The sequence below is a fragment of the Onychostoma macrolepis genome, chromosome 03, assembly GCF_012432095.1.
Source record: "Onychostoma macrolepis isolate SWU-2019 chromosome 03, ASM1243209v1, whole genome shotgun sequence".
In the NCBI taxonomy this organism is placed as follows: domain Eukaryota; kingdom Metazoa; phylum Chordata; class Actinopteri; order Cypriniformes; family Cyprinidae; genus Onychostoma; species Onychostoma macrolepis.
Genome location: NC_081157.1, coordinates 21,027,563 through 21,047,105, shown reverse-complemented (window position 1 = coordinate 21,047,105; position 19,543 = coordinate 21,027,563). Strand labels below are relative to the sequence as shown.

Below are 19,543 nucleotides of genomic sequence, written 5' to 3'. Positions count from 1 at the left end.
TGTAAGTCTTACATATTTCAGCAGCCTGTGTCTTTAAATCGCAGAAACCTCAGCTGCGCTACCATTGGACAAACAGCGCACCGCCCGCTACATCGACTCGTTTGATTGGCTGATATGTCTACGCCCATGTAAATTACATATATCCGCCACAACGTCAGTTTTCCCGTCCCAATACTTGCTTCTATTGTACTGCTGACTGTGATAGATAGTGCGGGAGAAATGTCCCTTCGCGCAGCGGCTCGTGTCCTCGGTGCTCCCCTCAGGAGTGTAGCACAGCCCTGCGCTGCGACTGCGAGCAGAGCGTACTCGGCTGCGGCTCAAGCGGCGCTGTCGGTGCTGGACGGCGAGCTGGACGCGATCCGGACTGCGGGCACATGGAAAGGGGAGCGGGTGATCACCTCCCAGCAGGGTCCGCATATCTCCGTGGACGGCAGCAGAGGCGGTGAGCTGCACGGCAGAGCCACAGTCAATTATAACACAACATCATCTATGGCTAATACAACAGAATGGTATAGATTCCTGGAGGCACCTACCAAAGGGAAATAAAGTCAATAGCATGCTGCTGTTTTAGTTTTCAACTTTGCTGCATAAAAACTGTAAATATGACAACACCTGTTTCCCCCATCAAATTCAACTTTATTTGCGGCTTCATGGGAATGTATAAAACAAAGACGTGTAGAGAGCAAACAGGTAATATAAGCTGGTTAACAGGGAGGGAGGCTAAAACGTTAAATTATCAGTAATAAAATGTAAATTAAAAATAGTTTTCAGAATTTTAAAGCTTGTCACATTTATGCAAATGTACCATTTTATTTAATAAAATATATTTATATAAAATTGTTAAGTAAAGTAAATGGTTGGATGAATTTAAGCTTTATATTATTTTAAAACTTTTTTTAGGGTTTATGTTTAAATACTTGAAATGAGAAGTGCAGACAAAAAAATATTTACTTTTTTTTTTTTTAAATTCTTTACTGAATTTATTGTTATTTTAAGACTCTAAAGTTTTTGTAGTTATATAAATGCCCTGTTCAATTTTAAAACAAAAAATAAACTGACTGAATTTATGACTCTCAATATTTTACAACTCTTCTAAAGGTTTATATCTTGATGCTTGAAATTAGTATTGCAGACAAAAAATTATATTTACTTGTTTTATATACACTAACAGTAGCATTAATAAAAATTTATTGTATACAGTGCCCTCCAAAAGTATTGGAACAGTAAAGACAAAATTGCTCTGTTGGCTGTGGAGTCAAGACATTTACAAATATGATTAAAAGATGAATATGAGACAAAACTACAGGATGTTTGACCAGATGAGAAGATCAGCACTTTTAGAGTTTCATCCCTCTATCTGATGTGAGCATAAGTATTGGAACAGTTGCCTCACAGGTCTTTCTAAGTGATCAGCTGTGTCCTGTTGCATTAATAATTCAGATATTAAAAGCAGGGAATATGTCGTATCAGTTATATCCATTACTTCTGCATTCTGAATCTTGCATTCGATGATGACACACACACACACCAGGATGAAGATGAGGGAGCTGACTCTGAGAGAAAAGCAAGCAATTTGGATTCTGAAAGAAAAGAGGAAGTCAGTTAGAGCTATAGCAAAAAGAAAGGGCATGGAGAAATCAAGAGTTTGGAAACCACCAGCGACACCAGCAACCAACAACGACCTGAACAACTTCCAGAAAGCTGGGGTGATGCTCTGACAATCTACTGTCCTCAGGAGACTTTGACACAGAATAACAGAGGCTACACAGCAAGATACAAACCTCTGACCAGCTCCAAAAATAGAAAGGCAAGATTAGAGTTTGCAAAAAAGCACAAAGGTGAGCCAGAAGAGTTTTGGAACTGTGTTTATAGACTGATGAGACAAAGATGAACTTTTATCTAAGTGATGGGAAAGCAAAAATGTGGAGAAAAAAAGAGAACTGCAATGATCCCAAGCATACAGCCTCATCTGTAAAGCATGGTGGAGGTATGGTGGAGGTGGTGTCATGGCATGGGCATGCATGGATGTCTCTGGAACAGTCCCTCTCAACTTAATGTATGACTTAATGTTTGATAACAGTAGCAGAATGAATTTAGAAGGGTACAAAACCATCTTGCCTACCAATATTCAAGAAAATGCCACCAGATTCATTGGGAAGTGCTTCGTATTGCATCAGGACAATGACCCAAAACACCCTGCCAGTTCAATCAAGGAGTTTATCAGGGCAAAGAAATGGAAAGTCTTAGATTGCCCAAGTCAATCTCCAGATTTAAATCCGATTGAACATGAATTTCACCAGCTGAAGAGGAGAGTAAAGGCAGAAACTCCCCAAAACAAGCAACAGTTGGAATTGGCTGCATTAAAGGCTGGGAAAGCATTTCAAAGGATGAGACCAAGAGTCTGGTGATGTCTATGGGTCACAGACTCACTGCTGTGATTGTGCACAAGGGATCTGCAACTAAATAAAAGCTTTTAATCTTTTATATCTGCCTTATGTTCAACTGTCCCAATACTTATGCTCACATCAATGAGTGGGATTAACTCTAAAAGTGCTGTTCTTTTTATTTGGTAATACATGTATGTGTTGAAACGGCTAATAATAAAATGTGACATTCTGTAGTTTTGTCTCGTATTCATCTTTTCATCATATTTGCAAATGTCTTGACTCCACAGCCAACAGAACAATTTTGTCTTTACTGTTCCAATACTTATGGAGGGCACTGTATGTATTGTATGCATAATTTGTTTTTGAAATATGTATTATATATTTATATATTTCATTATTATTATTTTCTTTTATTATATATATATTTTAATACAATTGAAGTTAAGAGTTTGGACACATATGACTGAATTTATGTTTATTATCATCTTACAACTCTTCTAAAAGTTCTATGAGTAGTTCTGTATTTACTAATGTTTTATATTATTTATTGAATTACTTTTTGTAAATGTGTAATGTCCAAATGTGTAATGCACAATGAGCAGAACTCAATAGCTCAAATAAGATTTTATTTTTGGTTTCTCTTTATCTTCTGATGCCATATTTCTCTCTTTTTGTTTCAGACATATTGAATTTCTGTGCAAATAACTACCTGGGTTTATCCAGTCATCCGGAGGTGGTGAAGGCAGGAATCGATGCCCTGCAGAAGTATGGCGCTGGCCTTAGTTCAGTTCGCTTCATCTGTGGCACACAGGTGAGGAAAAATACTGTATTTGAATACACTGATAGCAGTGCTTATTGATGCCTTAAGATATATCTGTTAACTGTCTGTTCTCTAGAGCATCCACAAGAACTTGGAAGAGAAACTAGCCCAGTTTCATGAAAGAGAAGACTGCATTCTATATGCGAGCTGCTTCGATGCCAACGCTGGTCTGTTTGAGGTCTGTTTTAACCAATCCTTATGCTATACTGAAGTAAATAGCACCACTGCAAATACACTGTAACAATACATTGGCGCACGTTGCTTTAGGTCCTGTTGGGTCCTGATGATGCAGTGTTGTCTGATGAACTAAACCATGCCTCTATTATCGATGGGATTCGATTGTGCCGTGCCAAGAGGTTCCGCTACAAACACATGGATCTGAACGACCTGGAGGAAAAGCTGAAAGAATCACAGGTAGATTTTGTATAAATCTCATGTTACTGGATTTTATGCAAATCAGAGGTTGCACTGCAAGCTTCAAGTGGTTTATGCACATGCTGATATTTAAATAATGTTTTTACTCAACTGACTGTGTTTTGGCTTGATATGTGGTAATGATTTCTTTGATGAAAAACAGAAAATATAATGCAACAATTTAAGTCAACAATTAGAAATGTCTAAACTTAAGTAATTCAAGACATTTTAGTTTCTCGGTACATTCACTTTATTTATTTATGCACAGTCCTCTCGTCTGAGGTTGGTGGTCACAGACGGCGTGTTCTCCATGGATGGTGATGTGGCTCCTCTGCAGGGTATCTGTGATCTGGCTGAGCAGTACGGTGCCTTGGTCTTCATTGATGAATGTCATGCCACGGGATTCTTGGGTCCCCGTGGTCGGTGAGTATACAGAAAAAAAAATGCTAGCAAAACAGTCAGTTTCCAGAAATAAAAATGCTATTTATTTTCGCCATCAGGGGTTTGATTCTTAATAACATAAAAACTGTTAAAGACAGACCCACTGTGAGCTACAAGGTTGTCAAATTGATCATATATGATTTTTTTTGAAGTCATCAGCTCACATTATTTGAACATCTGAACATCTTGCATTTTATGTCAAAATAATCAAATATATATACACACACATATATATCTGTGTTTGTGTATACAGTGGGGGGGGGGATTATTTGATCCCCTGCTGATTTTGCTGATTTTGTACGTTTGCCCACTGACAAAGAAATTACCAGTCTATAATTTTAGTTTATTTGAACAGTGAGAGACAGAATAACAACAACAAAAATATCCAGAAAAAAGCATTTCAAAAAAAGTTATAAATTGATTTGCATTTTAAGATTTTAAGATTTCTGGCTCCCAGGTGTCTTTTATACAGGTAAGGAGCTGAGATTAGGAGCACTCTCTTAAAGGGAGTAATCTCAGTTTGTTACCTGTATAAAAGACATCTGTCCACAGAAGCAATCAATCAATCAGATGCCAAACTCTCCATCATGGCCAAGACCAAAAATCTGTCCAAGGACGTCAGGGACAAGATTGTATACCTACACAAGGCTGGAATGGGCTACAAGACCATCGTCAAGCAGCTTGGTGAGAAGGTGACAACAGTTGGTGTGATTTATTTGCAAATGGAAGAAACACAAAATAACTGTCAATCTCCCTCGGACTGGGGCTCCATGCAAGATCTCACCTCGTGGAGCTTCAGTGATCACGAGAACGGTGGGTAATCAGCCCAGAACTACACGGGAGGATCTTGTCAATGATCTCAAGGCAGCTGGGACCATAGTCACCAAGAAAACAACTGGTAACACACTACGCCGTGAAGGACTGAAATCCTGCAGCACCCGCAAGGTCCCCTGCTCAAGAAAGCACATGTACAGCCCGTCTGAAGTTTGCCAATGATTCAGAGGAGAACTGGGTGAAAGTGTTGTGGTCAGATGAAACCAAAATCCAGCTCTTTGGCATCAACTCAACTCGCCGTGTTTGGAGGAGTAATGCTGCCTATGACCCCAAGAACACCATCCCCACCGTCAAACATGGAGGTGGAAACATTATGCTTTGGGGGTGTTTTCTGCTAAGGGGACAGGACAACTGCACCACATCAAAGGGACGATGGACGGGGCCATGTACTGTCAGGGCATTGAAGCCAGCCAGGGCACTGAAAATGGGTCGTGGATGGGTATTCCAGCATGACAATGACCCAAAACACACGGCCAAGGCAACAAAGGAGTGGCTCAAGAAGAAGCACATTAAGGTCCTGGAGTGGCCTAGCCAGTCTACAGACCTTAATCCCATAGAAAATCTGTGGAGGAGCTGAAGGTTCGAGTTGCCAAACGCCAGCCTCGAAACCTTAATGACAAAATATATATATATATATATATATATATATATATATATATATATATATATATATATATATATATATATATATATATATATATATATATATATATAAATATTTTTTTTTGGCATGAAATGCATTGTTTCTATCTGTATAATTAACAGCTTTAAATCAATAGATTTATTTATCCATCGTTTTTATAGATTATCATTAGCAAGGCTTTATGAAATTAGTTCTATCTCTCACTAAGGTTAAGTACACAGTCTTGTACCTTTGCCCTTTTTTTTTTTTTTTTTTTTTTTTTCGTTTTTGGTTCAAATCAAAGTTTTTAATGTAGTGATTCTTCTCGTAGCTGGTTGATTTGGCTTTATTATTATTTAATGAATACACTTTCAAAAAGATGGGGAAATTGTTTTTCCAGAATGAAGGAAGCAGAAAAATAAGCAGGCATCGATGCACTCTATGCCAAAATATTATCTTATATCATATTATATTATATTACAAGTGGATGTTCATACATTTATTTCCCACAGAGGAACCGATGAGCTGCTGGGAGTGATGAACAGGGTGCACATTGTGAATTCCACTCTGGGAAAAGCACTGGGAGGAGCTGCTGGTGCGTATAAATATCAAACATCATCTGAAGCACAGTTTTACATAGTCAAGCTACTATGTCACACAAAATAACGCATTAAAGTTCCTTTGCTAATAAGGCTGAAGCAATTTCAGTCCTTTCAAACACGTATATTTCTAACTCTTTGTCAGGTGGTTACACTGTCGGACCCAAGGCTTTGATTGAGCTTCTGAGACAGCGGTCTCGTCCATACCTCTTCTCAAACTCCCTCCCTCCTCCTGTGGTGGGATGTGCCACCCGTGCTGTGGAACTGCTGCTGGCATCCAATGAAATCGCTCAGTCCATGGCAGCTAAAACCATGAGGTGGGACTGGAGGGGGCGAGTGGGCGCTCTGTGATATTTGTAGATTTGGTTACACCCTTTGGCTTGTGTTATTGTGGACAGCAAATTAGCAGCAGAGTCAAAACTAACAGAGTTTGCTGTTCAAAGCAGCAGCTGGTCTGGGATGACATTGCAGTCAAAACAAAAAGAGCTGACTTTTGCTGGTTCAGTGTGAAAGTATGCATGCTTTTAAGAATAAAGGATTTTTGGAGTTCATTGAGCTAATGATAACAATGGTCTATTGTCTTTCCTTTTCTTCTTTCCCAAAGGTTCAGAAACAATATGACCCAGGCAGGGTTCACCATTTCTGGCACAGCTCATCCCATCTGTCCTGTGATGCTGGGAGATGCTCGTCTGGCTTCACTTATGGCTGACGACATGCTAAAACTTGGTAAGAATTCAGGCATATATAGGCCATCTAATTTTTTTTTCTACAAAATAAAGTATGCAAGCCCAGCTGCCTGTTTAAAACAATGGTTTTCTCACTTTGTCATCAGGAGTGTATGTGATCGGTTTCTCCTTCCCAGTCGTTCCCAAAGGAAAAGCCCGCATTCGAGTCCAGATCTCTGCAGCTCACACTGACGAGGACATTGATCGTGCCGTAGATGCCTTCATACAGACCGGCAGGAAGCATGGTGTCATTTCCTAATGTCAGAAACACAACTGACAAAGTTGTGGTCTATTAGAGTGAGGTTTAAGTTACATATCATAGCAAAAAATGCTACTGCGATCAGTGAAGGTCAAAGGATATTTGTATATTTTCGGTATTGACAGAATAAATGACTTTCTCTATGATTAATAGTTGCTTTTTTACAGCAGTATTCTACACCAGCTATATACCAAATGTGTCTTGACTTTTTTCAGCTAAGACATGTCGCATTAGCATTATTAGCAAGTTTGTACAGATCATGCTCATGCTGCAGCTGTCGATAGGTGGGTAAAAATAAAAAGGTTATGCCATTTAATGTCTTCTCTGATTATTTACATGAGGGTAGTTGACTACTTAAATTTACTACTTTAATAACCGACAAAATACAAGTCCTGAAATATACTCTGCCTCATACAGATACAGCTGTATAAAATCAGACATACATCTTGATGTTGAATAAACAAAAAGCCCATTTGTACATTGCAATGTCCATACAAACAATTTATCAAACAATATGCCAACAAGGGGGCATGTTGTCATAATGGAAACCTGTCATTATGTCACAACAGCCTATGATAGACCATTTTTAATGACAAATAGTCAAGTCAAGCAATTAAGAAACAATTCGTGTAACCGCTAAAATGTAAAAGGTAATCTAAATGTCAAACCCATAAGTACTGTAATTAAGGTGTAACATTTAAAACCTGACATTTACATGTAAAACTCCTGTCCTGACAACACAGTTCAAGTTTTAAGCACTTTAGAATTCTGTTGTATGTCAGCTTGGTTTTGAGTTCATTTGTTTGTGAAACTGCCGTAACAATTATGTGATAACATTGGGGTTTTAATGTAGAGACTAAATTTCACAATTTTTTAAATTCAGATGTGACATTTGTGTAATTGGACTTTTGTCCTAAAACCTTACAGTTACTTTGCTTTCTATTTCATAAGTATTCACATTTATTTTTATATAAATAAGATTTTGTTGATAGAACTGTAAACTGGCTAGTCTCCTTTCAACAAAAGCTGACATTCCGCGCCAAACTGAACAGCTAGTTCCGGTCCCTGCACTTTGCTTTGTGTGTTTCCCGCCAGTACTCCAATTTGGAACCACCTTTTTCGTGACGTACCTCGTCAGAACGCCTTGTAGACCAATAAGCGGGTCGGAAAATTGAGTGAGGGTGGGGTCTGAGTTCAGCGAGAGGCTGGATTAGAGGTTTTGCCGCGAAATCCAGTGCGCGTGTTGCAGGGAGACACTGTTGTCTGATCTATACATCCTTATAGCAATATTTAAGCTTAGCATTGACAGCACTTATTTTAGTAATATCTTATTGATCGTTTATTACAAGGAGTCTGAATATTAGCAGAATGTCGGGTTTTGATGATCCAGGAGTTTATTACAGTGACAGTTTTGGAGGAGCCGAGGGCATCGGTGATGAGGGGGTCGTGAAACGCAGCCAGATCAAAAAGAAGTTCCGTGAGTTTTTGAGACAATTCAGGGTCGGCACTGATCGCACTGGATTCACCTACAAATACAGGTATTGCGATATCACAGGTTTTTTCTAGCACCTTGGTGGTGTTTTTTTCACAGTGGCAAAATACGTTTTTCATAACTAGTACCTATTATTTGTCTGTGTTAATCATTGACTATTGTTTATGTTATTATTATATCCGATCCAGACTGTTTTTCATTGTTCCGTGTTAAATTTGTTGCAGATTCGCTTTTAACTTCTGTCTGATTCGCGAACGATTTGTTCTTTTGAGTGATTCGGTTGAATCGATTCGTAGCATGTTGGGTTGTCTTCGCAACACGTTTAACGTTATCTCACGTGATTGCTGGTGTCCATCATAACCCTGCAAATATTAAACTACAAAATTTGAATTCTGCGAGCAAATGAGTGATGATGGCAGTCATGGCACTAGCGAAGCGGGGGACTCGTCTTTGAATCGGTTCAATGAAAAGATGTATTCGAAAGAACCGATTCATTTTTAAACTAATGATATCCCAACTCCATTCTCCCTAATATATTGACCAGTACCTTATTAAACAGAGTTGGACATCTGTTTATATATTTTTTAATACTTTAGGACACTGTTAATTGTGTTTTTGGTTTCCAGAGATGAACTCAAGAGGCACTATACTTTGGGAGAGTACTGGATTGCGGTGGAGATGGAGGATTTGGCCAGTTTTGATGAAGATCTGTCAGACTGTCTGTACAAACTGCCTACTGAGAACTTGCCTTTGGTAAGGACAGACTTACAAAAATACCTTTCCATATAAATATTGGAAATCTTACCGAAGTTGACTTGGATTTATTTACAGCGTACAATTTAAAGTAATTATTTATGGCTTATTATATAGTATTGTGTTTTGTTATCTTTATTTTAAACTAAGAAATAATTTTTTTTACACATTTAATGTAATACTCTAATTTCAGATTTATTTCAGACTTATTTTAATTTATTATCAATTGTTTATCACTTTCCAGCATGCTGTATTACGTTTCTGAAATGCGTAAGTGCCATTTGAACGTCAGCTGTTTGTTATATTATACACTCATTGATTTAAAGTTGGAGGAGGCGGCGCAGGAAGTAGCTGATGAGGTCACGCGTCCGCGGCCAGTAGGAGAAGAGACTGTGCAGGACATACAGGTCATGCTGAAGAGTGACGCCCACCCGGCCTCCATCCGCAACCTGAAAGTGAGAAAATAAACTCTCAACAAGACCATTCGAAATTAAAACAGATGCAAAGCGCCATAGTTTTTTACTCCACTTCTAACTTTGTGTTTTTGTGCCTTAGTGCGCCACGTTCATACTTCTACATTCAGTTTCTAAGTGTTTTTTCTGCCTGTCTCTATCATCTTTTGCAGTCGGAGCAGGTGTCACGTCTCGTGAAGATTCCCGGTATTATCATATCCTCTACGGCTGTGAGGGCCAAAGCCACCAAAGTGTGTCTTCAGTGCCGCGGATGCAGAGCAGTTATCAGCAACATTCCTCTGCCACCGGGACTGCAGGGTTACGCTCTTCCCCGCAAATGCAACACGTTAGTATTTTGCACAATACTCAGTTTATTTTTAACTAGCTTCATTCTGTTTAGAAATACTGTAGCACTAATTCAGTATATGCTGGTATGACAATGAACTAACAATTACATCTTAATACAGAATAAGCATAGCATGTTTTTACACCTGTAACGTGTATTTTTTGTTTTGTATTTTTGTCCCGCAGTGAGCAGGCGGGCCGTGTCAAGTGCCCCGTGGATCCGTATTTTATTATTCCGGACAAATGCGCGTGTGTGGATTTCCAAACTCAGCGTCTGCAGGAAGCTCCTGATGCCGTTCCACACGGAGAGATGCCACGACACATGCAGCTCTACTGCGACAGGTACAAGTTGTCGCATGATGCAGAAATGTTTTTTGTCTGTAAACTATTTTGTGAATTTAATGTCTTGAGCACATGCTTTCACTGCATTATGAATAGAATTTATTAGGAGGTCATTAGAATGTTAACTAAAAATAGTTGCGCATCTCAGAGTGTGTCTGAACTAATCATTTGATTGAATGATTTAATGACACATTCATAAAGACACTTGAAACTGCAGACTACTCTTATTATTTTTACTGTCTTTTTATGACAGAAATGGTAATAATAGTGTTATTGTGTGATAAAAAGTGCATACAGGTTTGGAACGACGCGAGAGTAAATGATGACCCGTGTTTTATTTTTAGGTGAAATATTCTTTGAAGAACTTAGTTAGTGAACGTTAAGATGCATATTTCACTTTTGTGAACCTCAATGACTCTCTCATTAAGACAGGGATTTTTCCCGCCACCTGGTGGAGGTTTTAGTTGCATATTTAAAGTGTCATTTCATTTGGTTAAATTTTTAGATTTAAATTTTTTTTTTTTTTTACAATTCTATTTATTTATTCAACTGTAATATTGTAAATGCATTTATGCCAGTGGTGATTTGCATTAAATAGTAAATATACCTAAATGCCACTTCAGATGTAGCTATTGTGCCACCTTTGCATTGCAAAGATAACTTTTATCGATACTGGTTTAATTTTGTTTGTAATAGCCTTTAATGTCTTGTTTTTCTAATTTAAAGTAATGATTAAATTAGATTTTGACACAGTGTACATTGAACACTGTAATCCAGAAATGAAAGGCACAGAACAAAATCCTGCAGAAAAGTTTTTTGTAGCAGTAATAATTTTTGTATATTGAGTTTAAATTTTATTCTAAATTAAGAATCCATTTTGAGTCAAATTATGACCCCAATAATCAAATCAATTTATAAGTTTCCAGACCCCAAATTTTTTGACACTTTTCCATTCCCAGGTACTTATGCGACCGTGTAGTACCAGGAAACAGAGTAACTGTCATGGGCATCTACTCGATCAAGAAGGTGGCGCAGACCAAGGCCAAAGGTCGCGATAAGGGAGCAGGTGTGGGCATCCGAGCAGCATACTTGCGTGTTGTTGGCATTGAAGTGGATACTGAAGGAGCAGGTGAGCATGTGGGGAAACTTCTGGTTTTTGGTTGAAAACGCCATCTTTCTTTAGCCATTCTCATGTCGTTCTCACCGTCTTTCAGGCCGTGGAGTCTCTGGTTCAGTTTCTCCTCAGGAGGAAGAGGAGTTGAGGACTCTGGCTTCCTCTCCCTCTGTCTATGACTCCCTCGCTCGCTCTCTGGCCCCATCCATCTACGGCAGCGATGACCTGAAGAAAGCCATAGCGTGTCTTCTGTTTGGGGGCTCCAGGAAGAGGTAAACATAGAGACTGCCTCCTCTTCCCAGCTTGTGTGTTTTGCTATCTTTCTAATCTGAGCGGAACTGTTTTTGTTAGGTTGCCAGATGGTTTGACACGCAGAGGTGATATAAACTTGTTGATGTTGGGAGATCCAGGCACAGCCAAATCACAGTTGCTGAAGTTTGTGGAGAGATGTTCTCCGATTGGGGTAAGACTGTGACAAAGATGCACCATCATATTCCTGCCTTCATGCCATTTTAATTAATTTCTTCATACGTGCAACACAAAAGAGATGTTTTATATATATATATATATATATATATATATATATATATATATATATATATATATATATATATATATATATATATATATATATATATATATATATATATATATATATATATATATATATATGAGACAATATTGCATGTCATATTAAATATGAATGTAATATAATTTGACACTTAATGACATGCATTATATTATAAAATAATGTATGCTACATTAAATGTAAACAATAAACATGTATGTCTATATATATTTAAGGCAAAGCAGCATATGTATGTTGATTACATTTAATGTGGCATGCGTTATATTTTATAATATTTTATTAAAATGCATGTCATAAATTGTATAATGAATATTTAATATAGGGGATACAATATATTTTATTATAATTTTATATATTTATATAATATAGTATTAAATTATGTGTCTCTTTATGTATATTTAAATATTTAGTTTGACATTCAGTATGTTTTAGAACATTTTAATTTTATGTAATCGTATAATGATAAATTGTGTATGTGAGTGTGTGTGCTTTGTCTTCACTTGCATAAATGTTTCCTATGATGGAGAGTCTGCATTAAAGTGACTGTCTCTGTTAGGTGTACACGTCTGGTAAGGGCAGCAGTGCTGCTGGTTTGACGGCCTCAGTGCTGCGAGACCCCAACACTCGTGGTTTCGTCATGGAGGGTGGTGCCATGGTGCTGGCTGATGGAGGAGTGGTCTGCATTGATGAGTTCGACAAGGTTGGACTTCTAAGCAATCTGGATTTCCAGAACATGCATGTTGTTCTTGCAGTCTTATGAAATGCTATGGGCTTTGTTAAACTATTGCTTTCTTTTTAATCTTTTTTTTTTTTTTGATAGATGAGAGAAGATGACAGGGTCGCCATCCACGAGGCCATGGAGCAGCAGACCATTTCTATTGCAAAGGTACCAGGCATTTTCATTTCATTGCATTAACTAATAGAAATCCACTGTTTCTTACGGTCTTGTCAGACTGGTCAATTTCTTTTATTAACGCTTATGTGTTCACCTCAAGGCTGGCATCACCACCACTCTGAACTCCCGCTGCTCTGTATTGGCCGCTGCCAACTCCGTGTTCGGCCGCTGGGATGATGCAAAAGGAGAGGACAACATTGACTTCATGCCCACCATTCTGTCTCGATTCGACATGATCTTCATCATCAAAGACCAGCATGACCAACAGCGAGACATGGTGGGTGAACAAAACAACCACTGTTTACTCTTCCATTGAAGAGTTTCATTTTAAATGAACTAATGCACAAGCCTGTGTTGTTGTTGTTTTTTTTTAGACTTTGGCCCGGCACGTGATGAACGTTCACCTGAGCGCTCAGACGCAGACGGAGGGTGTCGAGGGAGAGATTACTCTGGCCACGCTGAAGAAATACATCGCCTACTGCAGAACGTAAGTCAGGATTATAGGCTATAAACACTAGGGCTGCTCTCGACTAAAGATTTTTCTGGTCGACTAGTAGTCGTTCATTTTAAGCATTAGTCGACTAATCACACGTTTATTAATAAATCATTTAAATCATTATTGATACAGTGTATTGATGCACTAGTGCTTTCTTTGGTTTTAGATTAAGAGATGAAGTTGGAGACACTGACTCGTCATCTCCGCAGTAGTGGAAGCGCCTGTATGCATATGGATATGTTTCATAAGGATAACGTAATCGGAGAATATTTGAATTGCTTCATTTGAAAGTAGACATTTCGCTCTCTATAGATATTGTTTTTTTCATGTCTGTAAGGCAAATATATACAGAGTTTCACGCTCAAGTTCACAGATAGATACGGCAGAAAGGCAAGTGCATCCTGATTGCTTTCATTGTTTTACAAAAGCGTGTTTTGTTGTGAGCGCACACAAATAAAGGTAAAGTCTTTACAGACTAGAAAGATGCATTACTCTTATCTGTATGAGCAAAAATGAGGGAGTATTTTAAGAGCAAGTGAGCGCTCCATCTGTCCTGCAGTGATCGCTACTGTTCAGCTTCCACACTCCTCACAGACTCTTGATTAGTGCACATTTTTCTTGGTTAACATTAGATTGAGCAGCCATGTAAAGTTGCTAACACTTACATATTTCGGATGATGAGCCATTTTTGAGGTCGATGAATGATAGGCAAGCGTTTGGATGTATTGTATTACCATAGACCAACTATTAACAATCTGTCCGTCACGGACTGCTTGACTTCACCTGTGGATTTATTTTTTTTTTTCTGTGACTAATAAAATTTTGGTCAACCAAGCCTCTTCTGATCGACTAACGGTTAGTTGACTATTAGGGGGCAGCTCTAATGAACACTGTGTGAAATATCATTCATCTGTGTTTGTATATTGAAATAAAAATGCATTAACTCGCACAGGAAATGTGGACCCCGCCTGTCTGCGGGCGCCGCAGAGAAACTGAAGAACAGATACGTGCTGATGAGGAGCGGAGCGAAGGAACACGAGAGAGAGACCGACAGACGTGTGTCCATCCCCATCACTGTCAGGTGAGCACTCAGCTCAGTATTATGACACCTGTCTTTACTCTTTTTAGTTCCAAGATGTATATTTATACATCCTGCATGTAGTTATGTAATTATTTACAGTATATACTTGTTGGTGGTCTGTCGTCCTGCAGGCAGCTTGAGGCTGTGGTGCGCATTGCAGAGTCTCTCGCTAAGATGAAGCTGCAGCCCATCGCTGGAGAGGAAGAGGTGGACGAGGCTCTGAGACTCTTCCAGGTGTCCACGCTGGACGCAGCTCTGTCCGGCAGTCTCTCCGGTGAGTGTGATGGTCTTTCAGGCCTGGAATAAACTGCAATATTACTTATCACAGTAGATTCCTCATGGAGGAGTAGGAATGCTGCTCAATAAAATAATTTCAGTTTAATTGATTGCCAGATCAATTTTTTTAAATCAAAAATAATATAATCATTTATTTAAATATATATTAGTTTAATGTATTGTTGATTTTTAAAAATGCATTGCCAAAAAAAATTTAATTTTATTGAATATTTAAATGCTTACTTTTTTTAATCATGTTTTTATTTATTTATTTATTTTTTAATGGTAGTGGGTCGAAGTATTCATTTTATTTACAAGGTGCAAACAATTAATATTGGGGTAATATAACAGCATGATGACTGTAAATTCATGAATGGATGTTTGTTGAAAAATCATTTACACAATGTCTCTGAAGAGTGATGTAGCAGTGCTGTATGTTTGTAGGTGTTGAAGGATTTACCACTCAGGCAGATCAGGAGATGATCTCTCGTGTAGAAAAGCAGCTGAAGAGACGCTTCGCCATCGGCTCCCAGGTGTCTGAACACAGCATCATACAGGACTTCACCAAACAGGTGAGTTAAAGCTCCAGGAGCTGGTCACAACCTGGCGAACTCCTCAAATCACTGTTTTAGTTGATACATTGTGTATATGTGTGATTACATTGTCAATAAAATGCTTTTCGCCTCTTCTTTGAACAGAAATATCCAGAACACGCCATTCACAAAGTCCTTCATCTGATGATGAGGAGGGGTGAACTGCAGCACCGCATGCAGAGGAAGGTTCTTTACAGGGTCAAGTAGACACATGTTGTGCAATTGTGTTTGTCACATTGTTCTGTCAGCAGAACCTGAGATCTGATGGGCAGATGAAAAATGATATACAATTCAGATTTATTGTACATAGTTGTTTGGACACTTTATTGCTGGAGAAATGTCCTGTTTATCCTTCTTACTGTTTGCTAAGAAATGATTCATCTTGTTCTGTCAAAGCTTGGTATGAATTGAGTATGTTACCATTGTGACGGTATGCTTTACTGTCTTAATGTGGTTTTTCAGTGGAAAATATAATTTGGTTGTCAGGTCTGTGTCAAAGTAAAGATATTTTCACATTTTGTATGGAAACATAAAGCATTTAAGAAATTCATCTTTTTGTGTCTCTTTCAGCAAAAAAACAAATCAGTGTTGAACATAAAAAAACAGCTTTATTGCATTTCACAGAAATACATCAAAAGCAATTACAAAGGCAAATGAGCATTTACATGATACTTTTTTTTTTCTAAAACTGAGAATTAATTTTTTTTTCCTTTTTTTTTTTTTTATTACTTAATGTACCCGATTTATTACTGGGTGCATGTTTTATAATATCCATGATTAGTGTTTGTTAAAGATCAACCTGTAGATTTTAACTCGTCATAGTATTAAGATGTTAAAAAATTGTAACAGTCAAAAATGTTATGAATTAAAAAGCATAAACTCCCATTCCAACAGTTGCCAAAGTGATTCCCACACCCAATGCAAACTGAAGCACTGGAGAGCTGGAGAAGGTTTTTGACTCCATTTTGGTTGCAGCGTCATTTCCTTTGTCACCTAAACAAAAGCAAAATAGTATCATTATCTTGTATCATTATATATTTACTGTTTCTAAGCATTTAATGATTTGTATTTCTTGAAACTCACTTGAAGCTTCCCCTGTGATGCTCAGCATTTTCTGAAGATCATCAAAAACCTGTTTGAAACGACAAATACAAACATTACATCAAACTTTTAAGCCTTACCTCTTCTTTTTCTATATATCCCAAAAGTTTGGGGTAGGTAAGATTTTTTTAAAGAAATGTTTTTGACAAGTCAAGTTCACCAAGGGTGTATTTATTTGATCTAAAATACAGTAAAAACAGTCACAGAGTCACATGAAATCATACTAATATGCTGATTTGCTGCTCAAGAAACTTTTACATTAGAAACATTATTATTAATGTTGAAAACAGTTGTGCTGCATTTTTTTTTTTTTTCCAGAATTAGGCTATTTGATAAATAGAAAGTTAAAAAGAACAGCATTTATTTGAAATTAAATATTTTGTAACGTAACTGTCTTTACTGTGACTTCTGATCAAACTAATGCATCCTTGCTACTTAAAAGTATTCATTTCTTATATGCGAGTGTAAGATGTCATTGCTCACCTCGATGTTGAACTCAAAAGCTCTGGTGGCCTCGTCCAGCACTTCCCTTCTCTGCTGCTCTGTTAACTCAATGCTGTTCATTCTGCTCCTGTACAGCTGCTTGAATCTGTTGGGGCTCGTCACTCCAGGAAACAAGAAGAATAAAACTCCCTTGTCGCCACTCAGTCCCAAAGATTTCTGGGTAATTTTACCCAGCACTTGTCCTCCTGACAAATCACCAAGATAGCGCGTATATGCATGTGCCACCAGGAGATCCGGGCTGTTCTTGCCAATCTAAAGGGGAACCAAGAGCACAGAGTTATAATGAGAATCACTGGAACGTAAATGCAATTTCATTTCCTTAAAGAGCTTGTTCCCAGACTCACCTCTCTCAGTCTCTGGGTGTATCTGTGAGTGGCGGCAGGCACTGTTACTCTCTTCCTCCAGTGGGGTCCGAAGAAGTGCTCCAGGTCCAGCTCCAGAGCCTCCAGTCTGGCCAGCTCCTGAGGGAAGTAGATGGGCTGAACCGCGGGATGATCAGCGTTCCTATCCAGCTCTTCCTCGAGCGCTTGGTAGATCTCATACAGAGAACACAGCAGGAGCTGGAAACACATACATTTACATAAAGTTAGCTTTTAGTACTCAAAAAAATCACTGTGACTGTACTTCAGACATCTTCAGGGATAGTTCACCCCCCCAAAAAAGAAAAATGTGTTATCATTTACTCGGCCTCAAGTTGTTCCAAATCTGTAGCATGGAAGACAATGGCAACCAGAAATAGTTTGGTTACCAACATTATTCAAAATATCTTCTTTTGCGATCAACAGAAGGAACTCAAAAATTATATTCAGCAACAGTACAGAATATTTCCCCACTCAATATAAAAAGTACCAAGCTTGGGCATGGTAAGATATTTTTTAAATGGTTGTGACAAAGTCAAGTTCACCAAAGCTGCATTCATTTGAGCAAAAAATACAGTAAAAACAGTAATACTGTGAATATTACATTCTTACAATTTAAAATAACTTGTTTTAAAATGTAATCATTTTTAATCATTCTTAATAATTCAGCATCATTCTTAACTCACTAAGTTATAAGAAACAAAATGTTTTTATAATTTCATTATTATTTTTATCCAGTAAATTGATTAATAATCAAAGAAATAATGGAAGATCAATCAGCTATCAGTCCTTAGATGGTATTACTATGGTAGTTGATATATGCCATAGCTCTGAATAATACTGCCATGTTACATGTGCTTCCATGATCTTTTGGTAGTTCATATTTGAATGTTCTAGAATGCTCTAAAACATTACTAAGTCTTGTTATTGTTTGATATGTAGTTCATCTAATAGTTGCAGACAGTACCATTTATTGATTTTCTGTGGTTTTACCTTGTACTGTGTTCGCGTGATCTGTCCTCTCTGGTAGCTGAGCATCAGTTGTGTGTTCTCAGCTCGGACGTGACTGTCTTTGGTGGCTGCTTTTATTTGCTCAGACAGATCACTGTGAAGAAAACATGCCACAATCAGTTAACTGAACAGATGAGCTTATGCTATAGTAAGAATCACCGACTCGACTTGTCTTCATTAAGCCTATATCTAGCACTGCAACATCCACTACATCTGCAATTGCTACACATCTGCTTCGTTTTTTGGTATGATTTACTTTAGGCTTGAATAGTATTCTTATGATGAAATTAATATGTTTTCATTCAAAGACCGCGGCGGAATGAAAATAAAAATCATTTTACCTGCCAGAGGCATCTCTTGGTTTGCTTGTCGTGGATTCCATTCCTAAAACAACAGATGTTTGTTATCAAGTGTCTCCATGTGCCCTGTAACAGATATAAATGAAGTTGTAACATGGTCTTACTTGTGCTGTTGTGTTTCTTGCAGTCGATGTATATCGTCCTGTGTTGTCTTCACAGTGCTCGCCGTGGCTATGATTTCCCTCACCGCCTCGCTTCATTTTTATTCGTCTTCCTTCCTATCTGAGACACTAGATTTGGCGAGAAGGGAAGTGAAAATGTTGAGGTAGTTCCACATTCTTACACAAACCGTGACCGGGCGTTTTTTCGGCTGAGAAATCTCAGCAGTTTCTCATGACTAAGCAATGTGAGTCACATGAGGTTAAACAAATCCACAGTGTGACCAGCACGACAAGTTGTTTGAATCCGTTTGTTTATTGGGTCATAAAGTTAGAAAGTGCGTTGAAAAGTATATTATTAAATGTATTAGGTCTTATAAAGTTAAAAATGTTTGTGTGTTGTTGTGGGTGTCTGAGTGTGAACTATGATTTCATGACTGTGCTGTTTCGCTATTGGTGTTTCTAAACATGACACAGCAGACAGTGAAGCATTACTACCTTATTAAAACCTCAAAACCATGACAATGCACACAGTTACTAACTGCCTGAGAAAAGACTGTAAAAGCCATTTTTCATGCAATT

The 19,543-nt window shown here is 38.1% G+C and overlaps 3 protein-coding genes across 3 annotated transcripts; 2 read left to right on the top strand and 1 right to left on the bottom strand.

The window, feature by feature from the left end:
* Nucleotides 1-77: 77 nt before the first annotated feature.
* Nucleotides 78-7,417, top strand: gcat (glycine C-acetyltransferase). Its single transcript, XM_058769649.1, has 9 exons — nt 78-442; nt 3,068-3,198; nt 3,284-3,385; nt 3,475-3,621; nt 3,890-4,044; nt 6,031-6,113; nt 6,263-6,434; nt 6,722-6,843; nt 6,950-7,417. The coding sequence occupies exons 1-9, from the start codon at nt 220-222 to the stop codon at nt 7,099-7,101; spliced, it is 1,287 nt and encodes a 428-aa protein (XP_058625632.1). The 5' UTR covers nt 78-219; the 3' UTR covers nt 7,102-7,417.
* An 899-nt stretch (nt 7,418-8,316) lies between these two features.
* Nucleotides 8,317-16,035, top strand: mcm5 (minichromosome maintenance complex component 5). Its single transcript, XM_058769648.1, has 16 exons — nt 8,317-8,639; nt 9,220-9,346; nt 9,673-9,801; nt 9,972-10,144; nt 10,330-10,485; nt 11,445-11,614; nt 11,700-11,871; nt 11,951-12,062; nt 12,745-12,888; nt 13,009-13,074; nt 13,184-13,360; nt 13,458-13,570; nt 14,532-14,660; nt 14,792-14,934; nt 15,381-15,508; nt 15,635-16,035. The coding sequence occupies exons 1-16, from the start codon at nt 8,470-8,472 to the stop codon at nt 15,734-15,736; spliced, it is 2,211 nt and encodes a 736-aa protein (XP_058625631.1). The 5' UTR covers nt 8,317-8,469; the 3' UTR covers nt 15,737-16,035.
* Nucleotides 16,036-16,117: 82 nt separating this feature from the next.
* On the bottom strand, nt 16,118-19,258 carry hmox1a (heme oxygenase 1a). The gene is made up of 7 exons (XM_058769651.1): nt 18,968-19,258; nt 18,846-18,888; nt 18,487-18,598; nt 17,479-17,694; nt 17,114-17,386; nt 16,613-16,661; nt 16,118-16,522 (listed from the first exon to the last, which is right to left on the bottom strand). The coding sequence occupies exons 2-7, from the start codon at nt 18,884-18,886 to the stop codon at nt 16,395-16,397; spliced, it is 819 nt and encodes a 272-aa protein (XP_058625634.1). The 5' UTR covers nt 18,887-18,888; nt 18,968-19,258; the 3' UTR covers nt 16,118-16,394.
* Nucleotides 19,259-19,543: the final 285 nt, after the last annotated feature.

Excerpts from the sequence above, each read along its gene's own strand:
- gcat (XM_058769649.1), top strand. The coding sequence starts at position 220 with ATGTCCCTTCGCGCAGCGGCTCGTGTCCTCGGTGCTCCCCTCAGGAGT. Across the intron at positions 3,199-3,283 it reads GCTTCATCTGTGGCACACAG|AGCATCCACAAGAACTTGGA; the intron begins GTGAGGAAAAAT and ends TCTGTTCTCTAG. Across the intron at positions 3,622-3,889 it reads AAAAGCTGAAAGAATCACAG|TCCTCTCGTCTGAGGTTGGT; the intron begins GTAGATTTTGTA and ends ATTTATGCACAG.
- mcm5 (XM_058769648.1), top strand. The coding sequence starts at position 8,470 with ATGTCGGGTTTTGATGATCCAGGAGTTTATTACAGTGACAGTTTTGGA. Across the intron at positions 10,486-11,444 it reads ATGCAGCTCTACTGCGACAG|GTACTTATGCGACCGTGTAG; the intron begins GTACAAGTTGTC and ends TTCCATTCCCAG. Across the intron at positions 11,872-11,950 it reads TTTGGGGGCTCCAGGAAGAG|GTTGCCAGATGGTTTGACAC; the intron begins GTAAACATAGAG and ends TGTTTTTGTTAG.
- hmox1a (XM_058769651.1), bottom strand. The coding sequence starts at position 18,886 with ATGGAATCCACGACAAGCAAACCAAGAGATGCCTCTGGCAG. Across the intron at positions 16,662-17,113 it reads CTTTTGAGTTCAACATCGAG|GTTTTTGATGATCTTCAGAA; the intron begins GTGAGCAATGAC and ends CGTTTCAAACAG. Across the intron at positions 16,523-16,612 it reads CATCACAGGGGAAGCTTCAA|GTGACAAAGGAAATGACGCT; the intron begins GTGAGTTTCAAG and ends GCTTTTGTTTAG.